The 14,974-nt window shown below is 47.8% G+C and overlaps 1 protein-coding gene across 4 annotated transcripts in view; it reads left to right on the forward strand.

Annotated features, from left to right (window-relative positions):
• Positions 1–14,974, forward strand: part of Git (ARF GTPase-activating protein GIT1) — a 339,341-nt gene that overhangs the window by 291,549 nt on the left and 32,818 nt on the right. For 3 of the 4 annotated variants that reach the window (XM_070533467.1, XM_070533465.1, XM_070533466.1), the window contains one exon: positions 8,199–8,308. The exons of the other annotated variant lie outside the window; for it this stretch is intronic. In XM_070533467.1, the coding sequence (XP_070389568.1) occupies positions 8,199–8,308 (110 nt within the window). The remainder of the gene's footprint in view (positions 1–8,198; positions 8,309–14,974) is intronic. 4 annotated transcript variants of the gene reach the window in all.

Consider the following 14,974-nt stretch of genomic DNA (forward strand, 5'->3'; position numbering starts at 1 on the left):
GCGTTTCAATCAAGATATTTTTCCCCTTCCTTTTTTGGTTGTGGAAAACGGGTGCACATTACAATCAAGAGCGCATTAGAATCGAGTAAACACGGTACCTTTCGCTGGATATTTGTCATCGCAGCCATGCACCAGGCCATCATTGGAGCCGACTTCCTTTGGCACTACAACCTTGTTGTTGACTTGCGGCACAGCCGCATCTTGGACTCCGAAACGAGCTTAACTGCCCAAGGAGTTTCCCATTGCACTCCACCACTTCAGCTTCTCCAGGAGCACATGGCCATTCTCAACCCTTGGTCAGCCGTCCTTTCTGAATTTCCGGGTGTCTTTCCGACCCCCCTCCTTTCAGTCCTTGGTCGCTCACAGCATGACACATTATATCGTCAAGAGTGGCCCTCCTGCGTTTGCTCGAACTCGTTGCCTTGTGCTGGATCGTCTAGCTGCCACTAAAGAGGAGTTTGAACACATGCTTAACCTTGACTTCATTTGTCCCTCCTCCAGTCCTTGGGCCTCGCCACTCCATATGGTGCCCAAGAAGACCGGTGACTGGCGCCCCTGCAGAGATTACCATGCTCTCAACAAGGCCACTGCCCCGGACCGATACTCAATACTCCACATTCAAGGTATTGCGTCAGCACTGCACAGCTGCACCATTCTTAGCAAGGTCAACCTGGTGAAAGTCTACTACCAGGTTCCTGTAGAATTCTCAGATATTCCCTAGACCACCATTGTAACAGCCTTTGGCCTGTTTGAATATCTGCAGATGCCTTTCGGTCTTCGTAACATGGCCCAGACCGTTCAGTGTTTTGTTGACCAGGTATTGTGCGGCTTGACGTGCTGTGTTGCCTGTATTGATGACATCCTCATCTGCAGCACCACCGCCGAAGGTCACAAGCTCCATCTACGTCAAGTGCTCGCAAGACTCAGCAAGTTCAGTCTTGTTGTTAACAGTCCGAAGAGCAAGTTAGGCGTTGCGGAGTTGAATTTTCTCGGCTGTCGCTTCGATGGACATTGCCTTCGTCCACTCCCAACCTGCGTCACAGCCTTCTGCAAGTTTCCTCGGCAATCCACCATCAGGCAATTGCACGAATTTCTCGGCCATGACATACCGCCGTTTTATTCCTCACTGCACCAATATACTGCAGCCTCTCCATGACATTCTCTTGGGTCTCAAGACACTGAATACTCCTGTGGCCTGGAACGACACCACTGACCACATGTTTAGAGGCATCAAAGAAGCCGTTGCCTGCATAACGCTCCTAGTCCACCCCTAAATGCGACCCCCCAACATCCTTCATGGTTGACGCATCGAACACCACTGTTGGCACAGCCTTGCAGCAGTTAGTTTCTGGTGCTTGGCAACCCATCGCCTTCTTTTCTAAGAAGCTTGCCCTCCCTGAGTGCCACTACAGCACGTTCAGCTGAGAGCTGCTCGGCATCTATTTGGCTGTGAAGCACTTTCGACATTTTCTCGAGGGACGCTCCTTCCATATCCTTACCGACCATAAACCACTGACTTCCACCCTAGTGTCCAGCAGCACCTCCTGCGCTCCCCGCGAAATCAAACAGCTCGCCTACATTTCTGAATACACCAGGGACATTCGTGACGTCAGTGGAAAATCCAATGCCATTGCTGGCACAATTTCTCGCTCCACCACCCATGCAACGGACCATGGCCGACCGGTCATCGACTTCATGGTCATGACTGCCAGCTGCTTTACACGAGCAGTACCTCTCTGGTGTTTGAAGATATCTTGCTTCCTCACTGCAACGTGGCCTTCATTTGTGATACGCTGACCGGACGTCCTCATCCTAACGTTCCTTCCCCGTATCGCCGGGCCGTCTTTGATGCTCTTCATATTTTGGCTCATCCTGGCATTCACGCAACACAGTGACTCGTCACTTCTCATTATGTTTGTCCCAGTGTCAGCGTAGACATTCGCCACTGGTCACGCGCCTGCCTAACCTGCCAACAGTCTTAAGTGCATCGCCACACTGCGACTCCTCTTGACACATTCCCGTCCCCAGGTGTCCGCTTCAGCCATCTGAACGTCAAGATTGTTGGCCCCCTTTCTCCCTGCAAGAACTACCTCTACCTGTTAAACGGTATTGACAGGTTCACCAGATGGCCTGAAGCGATGCCCCTCCTGGACATAACAGCAGAATTGATAGCTCGAGCACTCATCACACTATGGATTAGCCACTATGCTGTCTCTTCCATCACTACGACTGACCATGGCCGCCAGTTTGATTCAACATTGTTTGCCATTCTGTCTCAGCTCCTCTGCATCAATCACACCAAGACTACCTCTTACCACCCGATATCCAATAGGATCATTGAAAGCTTTCACTGTCACCTGAAGGCTTCACTCATAGCTTCGACTTTTCCGTCATCGTGGATCGAGCGCCTTCCTTTCCTTATGCCTGGCGTCCTCACCGTTCTTCACAGTGACTCTTCCGCCAGCGCCGCTGAGTTTACATTTGGTACCACTGTTCGAGTCCCTGGCGAATTCTTTTACGACTCACCCACCGTACCTTGATGTTTCCGACTACGGCTACAGTATGCAGCGCCATGCGTACTGTCATTCCTCCCCAACAACGACATTCTTTCTGGCATGTATACATCAACCCTGGCCTTGAGAACCACACGCACTTCCTTGTGCGCCACAACTCTGTGTGTCCTCCCTTACGGCCCTGGCATAACAGTCCGTTCAGAGTACTCAACGTGAACCTAAATACTTTCTGTTGCTCATCAATAGATGGGAAGATACGGTCTCTGTCGGCCGTCTGAAGCCTGCCTACTTGGTCTCTGACACTTTACCCACTTCTGCTGTCACATTCCCTCCTAAGCAGGCTAGTCCTACTCATTGCATGCGTTTTGTACAACCACCATCCAATCTTAGCCATTCGTCTAGCTCACAGCTTCCTCACTAGAAGGGGGGGGGGGCCTGTAGCGCACTACTACGTGCACGGTGATCTGGTCACAAATGAAGAGGATGACACGCCCAGCACGCTGATGGAACGCGAGCAGTGGAATCACTGGTTGCCAAATTGAACGCCAGTGGCACTTGCTCTCACTCCCGCCTGATTGAGTGTGCCCTGTTAAAATATGATTTGTGGACACCGGGCACAAGCATCTGCTGATTTTTCTTCACGCATAAAGCTGTCATGAAAAGCACTGGCAGTGGGGAGCAAATGCTTCATCTGCCTCTCACTTAGATGCGTCTCCGAAACTCAAGATTCTGCAACCTCTGTACGATGCCATGCCATCTCAGCTCACCCGCTCTTAGCACATGTGGCAGATTAGCTGGGCTGTGTATGTGCTCAGCCACGCTGACAGCCATGCGCTGCCATGGCCGCGCTAGAAAAGGAGGTGCGTGTTGACCTGCCTCCCATTCCCCCTGGGTACAGCCTTGGCAGGGATTAGGTTTTAACGATAAATCACAGAGTCTATTGGCAGTCGCCCATGTATAAAAAGTAGACTGCTGTTGGTCAGGCTATATTTCCTGACTATGCGGCACAATCTGATCCTTCAAGAGCAGGCTTTCCACTGACCTGCATAGAAATGCGTAAGCATTTTTATGCTTACCCAACGACAAAGACCGTCCGTCTGTCCCGTCTGCATCTGCAGCGGCCAGCGAATGCACCTTCATGCTGCCTCTTGCTTCAATAGAAAGTTTTAGTTAAGGGAATGCAAGCGGTTTACGTACACAAGAACTAGGGGTCACAGTACTGCGCATGCACAGACCACTACATCTACTTACGTCCTTGGTTTGTTGGGGCGGCCTAAAATATCGCTGTCCCTAAGACGTCGCATTACTCACGAGACTCTTGCGGTGTACGAGAACTTATGAGAAGCGAGACTAGCTGAGACCATCCCGCCACACAGACAGAGGTCTACAATAGATCAAGGTAAAAAAGCTGGTTGCAGAGCACACCGGCATGCTGTCACCGCAACACCGGCAGGTCAAAATTTGCAGGAGCCTCTAACTAAACAAACAGAGGCCACAACAGATTATGCTGCACGGACGCCCAACTAAAGTTTACCAAACGTATGTTTGAATTGCTTTGGCTCGGCCTCAGTCGTAACATAGGCACGTAGATAAGCTTATAAATCTTGTCCCAAGTGTCAAGAGACATTGTTTTCATATATATTAACTGCTTTTAATAAAAATTGTTTAATGTACTTTACTTCATGTCAGGCACGTACTCAGAACTTATTTTCAAGGGGGGGAGGGGGGAGGGCAATGCACTGCAACTTTTTTATCCAAATGAGGGGGGTACCTTTACTAGTACAAATGTGAATAGTGCCCGCCATTTGCCATAAAGATGCCTAAACTTGCAAAAGAGAAATGAAATAAGGTGTGTCTCACAGGTGGTATGCCTGTGAGATACACCACTTCTTTACTTGGCAAACAAGGAACCACATCAAATGGACTTGCGCAGGAAAGTGGCATAGGAAGAACACTGCCAAAAACGAGTAAACAAATGAAAGTGCAAACTAACAATTTCTATCATCATCAGCAGCAGCAGCAGCCTATTTTATGACCACTGCAGGACGAAGGCCTCTCCCTGCAGTAGATTTGTATAGTAGCATGCAACTTAAAAGACAGCAGTTGGCGACCAAGGCACACGGACTGCGCAGGGTTGTGTTACTCCGCCAGCCAATCACAGAAGCAAACAAAATCATCATGTATCCTTTTCAAAATGGCGTCGTACTTGATACCTCCGGAGCGTCTGCTGTTCTTGAAGAGCCTTTTCATCGACGGAAGCAATGAGGTGTGCAACAGACATGGACAAAGCGTATGAAGCCTGAGCATTTCATTCTTTAAAAGTCTACCCGCCGTGGTTGCTTAGTGGCTGTGGTGTTAGGCTGCTAAGCACGAGGTCGCGGGATCGAGTCCTGGCCACAGCGGCCGCATTTAGATGGGGACAAAATGAGAAAACACCCATCTACTTAGATTTAGGTGCATGTTAAAGAACCCCAGGTGGTCCTAATTTCTGGAGTTCCCCACTACGGCATGCCTCATTATGAGATCATGGTTCTGGCACATAAAACTCTGTAATTCATTAAATCTTCAAAAGTCTGCGATACAATTCATTTCACTACTGAGCATGTTTCACTCCTGAAATTTCACTGCCAACTGAAGTGAAATTAGACAATAAATAGTTGCAGCGAAGCAAGCATTTTATTTCACTTCCATAATAAATTAGGCTTTCGCCATTTCACTATAACAGGTGAGGAAGAACGTATAAAATTACGTGCCAGTAATAGAGAATTATAGAGAAATATATACGTATTTGCAGAACACTCACAGTTCTTTTGGATCCCTCGTTTACTGCTCTACCAAGTGAAGTGCCAACACCGACTCGTATTGTTATTTGGGAAGTTGCGTAAAGATGCGTGGCCACCAGTCCCGTACAGCTGCATAGAGTGCAGGACGCTATGGTTCCAGAAGCACTGCGCCCACCGCGGAAGGTTATAAAAAACATCTACATAAGCATAGCAGAGAAGTGTCATTCAGAATACACAGAATTGTTCTCCACTTCCGGCAGCGTTTTCTCTACTTCCTTTTTAAATAAAAAGATGTTGATCCATAAATATTTTCATAATCAATGGTTAAATTTGTTAATTTTCGCTTCTCCTTCCTGTTTGGCTGTTGCCTTGGCTTAATATCTCAACTCCTTGCGTCTCTTGTTTCCAGTTGCCAGTTTTGCACAAAAAGTGCTGTACAATTAGGGAAAACCAGACGAGGTAAAGGGTGAAAATCATATTGCATATGGGCTCAAGGGTTATTGCAGGGTGTGATGATGGACGCTGTCTCGAATTGTTTTATTTTTCTCGTCATATAATCCATATCGTGGCTATATGGTTCCAATGATCTGCCAGCATCACGGCGAGCCACCACTGGAATGAAGCAAAAGGAAAAGTTAAACGGAGCTGGCATTTTCTCCAGCTACAACTCGTTCCTTAAGCATAGAGACCAGCTGACTACAAACCGAATCCCTTTCATGGTCCCTGGATCAGCCTGAACAAAAGAGTTTGAACTAACGAAGCAACAGCCATGCACATGACCGTTGAATAGATGTGACAACTGAATGCATCTTGATTTGATCGCATGGGCACTGAATTGATGAGAAAACTGGCATTCTCACACCAGGAGATGCCGATAAATACCGTCATCCAGTAGGAGTGAAGGAAGCAAAATGTTGACCACTAAAAAGCTGTCAAGTCTCAACATTGATATGGCAGTACTTTAGGAATGTGTATGAGGATTAGTGGCGTGGGCGGGGAGGGGAGAGGGGGTGTATGCCGCTGAATTTCTGGGGGTGGGGGGCAGCCCCTTCTGGGTACGTGTCTGCTTCATATGCTTGATTTCATATTTTAATGAATGATAACGTAGCAACAATCAGACGGTGATGGCGCTGCGAGCACATGCAATCTCTGTATGGCTTGTGTTTGAGGCCACTCGTGCGGCTTGTGTTTGAGGCCGTGCTTCTGCTTGCGTACGCAAATGCAAATGCACCCAAGCCCTAGGGGCCCTAGCGCCTTGCGTCCCCTAAACTAAAACTCTCTAATGCCAATGAAGTGGAGAGAACACAGCGCTCACGGAGCTCTCAGCACACGCCGCACCCTTCCCCTTTCACAGATCACTTTGGAGATGCAGGTCCGCGCATCTCTCTTCAATGCTAAGTAAACAGTGAGAACACAGCATGCAAAGCTGTCAGCAGTCGGCACTCTGTGGCCATCTCAGATCTCTTGCAAGGTACAGTCCGCGTAGTCATGCCATACCCAGCCACCGCTGGAGTACGTTTAGTCACTGTTCATAATGGTTCAACGTGGATGGATAAGGCACTAAAGAGTGAGAACAGCTTATAATGAGGTTGAGGAGGAAATAACTTTGTTAAAAAAAGAACAATAAAATGCATGCGAGACATAATAAACATCCTTGAGCATGCGTCCACTTGAAGAGGTCCTCAGTCCAGGACTCCTGTAGCTTTCGCTGCCCCCCAAGGCTGCCACACCAGCTGCTGCTGGTCATGTGAGCCCAAGCTGAACAGCACAGCCTCTTACTGTTCGAGTGTAGGGTTGGACATGGGGGGAAGTGTCGGTATGCGGGAGCATTTCCATGTTGTGTGGTATAATGATGCGCATGTCTCGCAGTGTGGGCATTTGCATGTGTACAGTGAGGGGTGTCGGTAGAGGCTTAGGTGTAGGAAGGTGTTAGTTTGTCACTGTCTCCATTGGAACATCGTCAGCACACCTGATGCCACCACCTGCAGTTGCCTCACTGATGCACCTTGCGCAGTTCTCCACACCAGTGCATGTCATTTGTACTGGCCTAGAGTTACATTACATGTTGCCAAAAGTAGCATATGTAGCAATCCCATACTGGCTGGATCAAATTTCATAACATTGGTAATGACATTGGGCTGTGTGGAGATCAGCAGGTGGCACAATGCACGCTTAGATAACTCTCAGAGGAGTTTCTCCTTGAATTTCTTTGTTATTTTTATTATTCTCAGAGAGTCAGTCAGGCATTTAAGATAGGAGTAGGTTGACATAAAAAGTGAAAGTTTACGTAAGCAGGTATTGTACAAGATGATCTATTAAAGCATGCTTGAAAGCTCAAGTATTGGTAATGGAGACTATGGCAGTAGGCAGGTGATTCTGGTCGTGGCTAGTCACAAGCGAAGCGAAATGCTGACGGATCCTGAAGTGTGGTACTCCAACTTTTAAATGATGATCTGATAACACACAAGCTTTGGCTTAACGGGATTGGTTTATTAAATGCACATGTCGAATAAAAGAATCGGGACTTTTTTTTATTGTGGCACATTTTATTACCTTGTCATGCTAGCAATTTAAAAAAAATGTGATTAAGGATTACTTCTGACTTTACTTTGAATATTACTTTGCTTATTTTTTACTCCTTGCTAATGAGGCTACACACTTCGCTGCCGCAAAGTGTGTTCGCTGAACACACTCGCCAACAAGGCCGCTCTGCAGTAAGCGTCTCTAAGCGTACCCATGTAGCAGCCTGCAAATGACACTAGCGGCAGAGTGTAATCGCTCAAAGTGCACCTCAGTTTGTCCATGTGACAGGGGCATTAGATGCAGCCTACACGTAAGCACGCATTAGGGATGTTCCTTACATGTGTGTAACAAGCTTGTCTCGTATTCGGTGACACCATAGGTACGTCATCCCCTCAGGCACTGCGCAGCCCAAGGCCACAGTCGATGTGTGAGTGGCGCCACCTGACTGGAGCCACAGGAACACCAAGGACATGTGTCCATGAACTTCCAGTAAGTGCTTTGCTTACACACTGACTTGTCAACACTACAGAACCACCTTTGTTGTCACTGCACATTTCACAATGTGTTTTGCCGCAACTTAAAAAAGGGGGTTTGCCGCAACATATAAAAGAAAAACTACGCCACAGTATCGAAATTTAGAGCACAGCAAAAGACTATAGACAAAGAAAGGGACATGCAACACAAACGCTGTTTCCTTTCTTAGTCTACTGTTTTTTGCTGGGCTCTAAATTTCAATACTGTAATGCAGTACCAGCTAGCCCACCTACCCTTCCTATTGAAACTACACTTCTTATTTTGCATGCTAGTTTGTCAACAATTTAACCCACCATTTATGAAACCGCTTATTACAGTCAGACATCGATATAATGAACACAGATGTAAAAAATTATAGTATTCAGAGAAAGTGATTTGTGATACCCAAAGTATCGTATAGCTGACTTTGATTGATATTGCTCTGTTCAATATTACCTCATAATTCAGATTTAAAGAGGTTCTGCAATGCTACTGAGCAAGCTTGCTAGGTAGTATTGATAGCAGCATCACGATGCTGCGATTTCATGCACTTCGTGCGACATACATGAAATCAATGAGTGGCACTGACCATTGGTCAAAAATGTGATGTGTGGTTTACGTTCACATGATGTTGTTACGGGGATGTTGGGAGTGTAGAAAGACTGTATTTACAATATAGATACAAGACGAGTTAAGATGGCTGACCAACAACACACAGCAGCCAGCGTCTCGTGATCGTCTTCTTCCTCTATCTTCTTTCATTCATCTGTAACAGGACCCCCGGGTGGTGAAGCACCGTCACAGCGTATGGTAGGCGAAGAATTGCAAGTGAAGTATGGCTTCAGCCACAAAACGTGCACTTGAGGATGCATCAAACTGTAGCGGCTAAATCTCGTAATTTACGTCGTTAACTTGACATAGGACTTCATAAGGCCCTGCGTAGCGAGAGAGAAGCTTCTCGGAAAGGCCAACCCGACAACACGGTGACTAAAGGACCACCCAAGCACCTGATGCAAACTTGACATCATGATGGCACTAGTCGTAACGCTCTTTTTGTATATGCTGCGAGGCTAATAATCGAGATCGGGCGACTTGACATGTGGGGTGACTTGACATGTGGGGCGACTTGACATGTGGGGTCACGACCATACAAAAGATAGAAGGGTAAACATGCTGCGGTGTTACATCAGGACGAGTTATAGGCGAACGTCATTTAGGCCAGCATGGCATCCATGTCGCGGTGATCATTGGAGACGTACATTGACAGTATCTCTGTGATTGTTCGGTTGAGACGTTCCATAAGATCGTTCGTTTGTGGGTGGTAGGAGGTGGACAGCTTGTGCTCAATGGCACAAGAGCAGAGGAGGTCGTCCACAACTCGAGACAAGAACGAGCGGCCGCAGTCTGTAAGTAACTGTTGAGGTGCACCGTGTTGGAGAATGACGTCGTGAAGGAGAAAATCGGCAACGTCTGTTGCGCAACTAGTCGGCAATGCCTTTGTTATCACATAGTAGTGTCACATAATTAGTAGTGACGCCGATCCACTTATTCCCTCTAGTCGTCATAGCAAAAGGGTAAAGCAGGCCAAGGCCTACATAAAAGAACGGTTCAGAGGAAACTTCAATAGGATGGAGTCGTCCAACAGGTGCCAGGGAAAGTTTCTTCCGGCACTGACACAATTCGCAAGTTCTGACATAACCATAACATAGCGGTAGAGACCTGGCCAAGAAGAACCGGCATTGTACGCGATCGTATGTACGCAAAACTCCAAGGTGTCCCGCCGTCGGTGCATCGTGAAGTTGTTCAAGAACAACGGATCGCTGATGACGGGGAAGGACAAAGAGCAACTCAGGGTCATCAGGGTTGATATTGCGGCGGTAGAGGATGCCGTCATGCACCACGAACATGCAGCACATGCCGTCGGTGCGGCCAGATTGCACTCCGGTGATGATGGACTGTAAGGATGTGTCACGCTGTTGTTCAGCGAATATGTCGGTCATGTCAGTGAAAGCCATCACGCAGGTCACCGCATCATGTGCAACAGGATCGGGAGAATCCACGGGGTGACGCGACAGGCAGTCAGCATCCTTGTGCAGATGTCCAGACTTATCGTGACAACAAATGAAAATTTCTGGAGCCGCAAAGCCCGGCAACCAAGGCGTCCTGTGGGGTCCCCGAAGGAAGACAGCCAGCAGAGGGCGTGGTGGTCTGTAACGACCGAAAACGTTTGGCCTTACAAATATGGCCGGAACTTGACGACAGCCCAAACTAAAGCCAAGCACTCCCACTCGGTGATGGAATAATTTCTCTCGGCAGGTGACAGCAGTCGGCTGGCGTAAGCTATGACGCACTTGGTACCATTATGTTGTTGGGCGAGCACAGCGCCGATGCCATGTCCGCTTGCGTCAGTGGACTTCGGTCAGTGCAGACGGATCAAAGTGCGCAGGTATGGGAGGGGTGGTGAGAAACCCGATGAGAGAGGCGAACGCGTGAGCCTTCTCCTGGCCCCATGAGAGTGGCGTTTTCTTCTTTAGAAGATCTGTCAAAGGCCGAGCACCGTCGGCAACGTTTTGGACGAAACGGCGAAAGTAAGAACACAGGCCGACGGAGCAGCACACGTCAGAAGCAGACCGTGGCACAGGGAAACTGCGCAAGGCGTGAACTTTTTCCAGATCTGGTTGGACAACGGATGCATCAACGTGGTGTCCCAACACGCTAATCTGACCGTGCCCGAATTGACACTTTGTGGAGTTCAGTTAAAGGCCGGCTTTTCGGAAGACTGCAAGAATGGCAGCGAGTCTGGTAAGGTGCCTGCCGAATGTGGGAGAAAAAACAATAGCGTCATCAAGGTAACAAAAACAGGTGGTCCATTTATAGCCTCGCAAAAGAGAGTCCATCATACGTTCAAATGTCGCAGGAGCATTGCATAGGCCAGAGGGCATGACTTTGAACTGATATAAGCCATCCTGCATGATGAAGGCCGCCTTGTTGTGGTCCATCAACTCAAATCTGCCAGTAGCCGGTTCGAAGATCGATGGACGATAAATATTTAGCTCCATGCAAGCAGTCCCAGGCGTCATCAATGTGTAGTAGTGGGTAGACGTCTTTTCGCATGATCTTGTTTAAGTGGCGATAATCAATGCAAAAACGCCAGGTACCATCTTTCTTTTTCACAAGGATGACGGGCAAAGCCCAGGGGCTGGCTGATGGCTCGATGACACCTTTGCGGAGCATTTTGTCCACTTCTGATTGCATAACTCGGATGTTCAGCATGCAATACCTGATAGGGAAGCCGACAAATAAGATTCGTGTCTCCAGTGTTTATACGGTGGAGAACAACAGATGTTTGGTCTAAAAGCCTGTCACCGACATCAAAGATATCACTGTACGATTCAAGCAGGAGACGTATGTCCGTGGCCTGTGCAGAGGTGAGGTCAGGTGCAATCAGTTTCGCGAAGTCATCCATTAAGGAACCAGAGCTGTGAGCTGCAACTGGCATTAATAAGCCACTCTCGGCATTCAGACTCTCAATGCCAAATTTGGAACCACTCGAAATGCTGATCAAGAACATGCCGGCCAGAATCACTTGAGGGCACAGGCTGAAATTCAGAAGCGGGAGAACGATGTCGTTATTAGTAACCGTGACCAAAGTATGCGGAACAGCGAAAGCATGTCGATGATGGGGCCTCGGGTGACAGACGCACATCCTGAAGCGAGCACAAGGGCACTGGGGTGGTGCTTGGAGCATCAGCAAGTTGAGACAGTTGTAACTGAAGAACGCCGATCGCGCAGTCGATGAGAGCAGAATGAGTGGATAGAAAGTCCAATCCAAGGATAATGTTGTGAGGGCAGTTATCGATCACAGCAAAGTGAACAGAAGTATGGTGGCTGGCTATACTTAAAACGCAGTGCACATTTCAAGAACAACCAGTATGTTGCCGTTGGCCACACGAAGCACTCGGGCAGTTGCTGGGGTGAGGACCTTCTTTAAACATCTACGTAGACTAGCACTCATCACAGTTACGTGGGCTCCAGTGTCGAAGAGTACTTGGACAGGTATGCTGTGTATTTTAACGTCAACTACACTTCTCCTTATGGGCACAGACAGAGGATTTGCTGCAATAGTAGGCAATGCAGCACCACCTCTGAGGGCTGCATTTCTTAGTTTTTCTACAAAAATTAGGTTTTTCCTACGAAAATGGCTCATTAGTTTTCGGCAGGTGTGGCCAAAAGACACAGGACAGGGGATGAAAGGCGATGTGGCTGTGGCGAACGGGAAGATGGGCGACGTGTTTGCGATGAACGAGACTGGTGTCTGCACGGCGATGGTGAGCGACTGTACCACGTGTTCCTTTCAGTGTTGTCGGCACTATTAGACTCGGCGGCGGGTGAAACATTGCGGGCATTTCCATCAAAACGGATCAGGTTGGTCGGCGTGCAAAGTGTTGAGGGCCACGAGTTGCGACAGTATCGGGCAACATGACCAATGCGGCGACAGGTGAAACAAATCGGCTGGTCATCCACAATTCTCCACTCAGTCGGGTTGTGATAACGTGGAGAGAAGCGTCGGGGTGGAGCGAAAATAGTAGAAGGACGTTCGTTAGCTCTGGGATTAGTGACAGCACATACAGAATGCAAACCAATGTTTTCAAGTTCCTGACGAACAACGGCTTGTACGAGGGGAACTGAAAATGCGGTAGCATCAGGACTACATGAACAGACAGCTGCAGGCACCACCGCATCCAGTTCACATCGAACGATTTGAACCATGCCCTCTGATGGCGACGCATGCTGCTGTGCGCGTTGATCTTCACACGTCGATGTTGCGGCAGTATTGGGAAGTCTGGCGAATAGTTGCAAGATGCGTCAGCTTTTGGCCTGCTCGAATTGTCGGCACTCTTTGATGATAGCATCACTGTAGAGCAGCTTTTGCACATGAGCAGATTAAAGGCATCGTCAGTAATTCCCTTAAGCACATGCCCGACCTTCTCAGCTTCTGTCATGTCGTGATCGGCTTTACGACAAAGTGCCAGCACGTCCTGGATGTACAAGACAAAGGACTGCATGGGGGGATTGGGCACGGGAGGCTAGTTCCTGCTTTGCGGCAATTTTACAGCCGGCTGATTTGCCAAACAACTTTGTCAGCTTCTCTGCATTGGTCCCAGCTGGTTAGCTTCTCTTCATGGTTTTCTTACCGCACCTTTGCTGTGCCTCTTAGGTAGAACAACAGGTTAGCTAGCATAAGTGTAAGGTCCCAGCTGTTGATTCCACTCACGCGTTTATACATGGCCACTCACTCTTCAACGTCGGTGCCATCGGTCCTGCCGAGAGTTCCAGGATCCTTGGGTTGCACAACCACAACCGAAGGTGACAATGACGTAGCTGGCAACGGTGACATTGGAGGCGGCAACGACTTTGATCCCGCTTGCTCACCATCATTCATGGTGCAGACGGTGATGCAACGTCCACTGCGGAGCTCTGTTTCTCTGTTTCCAGTCGTGGTACCCCACACTTCCACCAACATGTTTGGGGATGTTAGGAGTGTAGAAAGACTGTATTTACAATATATATACAAGATGAGTCAGAGTAGTTAAGATGGCTGACCAACAACAACACGCAGCAGCCAGCGCCTCGCGATGGTCTTCTTCCTCTCCTTTCATCCTTCCATAGCAATATTGTGAGTACTGCGGAAAAAAAACTGCAGCACTATGTTTTACAACCATTTTAAGTTTTGCCCGACTATCACACAGCCATGGGCGCGAAATGTGAAGGTTGTGGGTTCAGTTCCCACCTCCGGCAAGTTGTTTTTCCATCCACTTTAATTTCCATTAATTTATCGTTTCTTTATTTTCATTTATTAAGCACAAGTAATTTCCCTTATGTTGTCCTTGGTGTCAGTGTTTGTTGGCTTCTTATGATATGACTAATAATAATCAGGCCCCTCTGTTAACCCCCTTTCTTCTCGTTGAGCCGTGGGTGAGGCATCGCCACCATGGGAACTGCTTATCAACATGCCGAGCACATTTCATGCCTTGCGGAAGCTGCTGTAGCCGTAGAAGTAATGCTATGACCTCCAACGTGTGACAATGAGGTAAAAATGCCAACAGCAGGCATGGCAACTATGGCATGCCAGCTTCCCTTACATAAAGCAATGCTCTGTGACTATTGAGCACCACACTATGATGTCACGAAAGCTTTAGTTGATTTTTACTCTAATTTTGCTTGCATTTTGAAGCTTCTCCAACCAATAATTTGGGTTTGTGTGCATTAATTAGCATTATAATTTTCTGCTGTTGGTGCTGCAATATTTATTAATTTATTTAAAGATACCTTACAGGCCCCTGGGGGGAGTGTATACGCAAAGATTATAACATACAATAATTAGAATATATATGTGAACACACATACAAAAAATACAAGGTAAAAAATGCGCTAACATACAGTAATGTGCTGTTGCAATTGTACAATGGTCAAACTGAATGCTTTTGAATGTGACAGGTCATTGATGTAGTAGTTCTGCGGAAACCCGCAAGGTGTAGAGAAGTAATGAATAAAGGGAAAATCAGGCATCCACCTGTTTGTAGCAATTGCTACAAAGGAAACCCATACGGAGTCCTCGAAAGAAGAGCCTCAAAGTTAAAG

Source organism: Dermacentor albipictus, chromosome 2 (assembly GCF_038994185.2).
Source record: "Dermacentor albipictus isolate Rhodes 1998 colony chromosome 2, USDA_Dalb.pri_finalv2, whole genome shotgun sequence".
Classification (NCBI taxonomy): Eukaryota; Metazoa; Arthropoda; class Arachnida; order Ixodida; family Ixodidae; genus Dermacentor; species Dermacentor albipictus.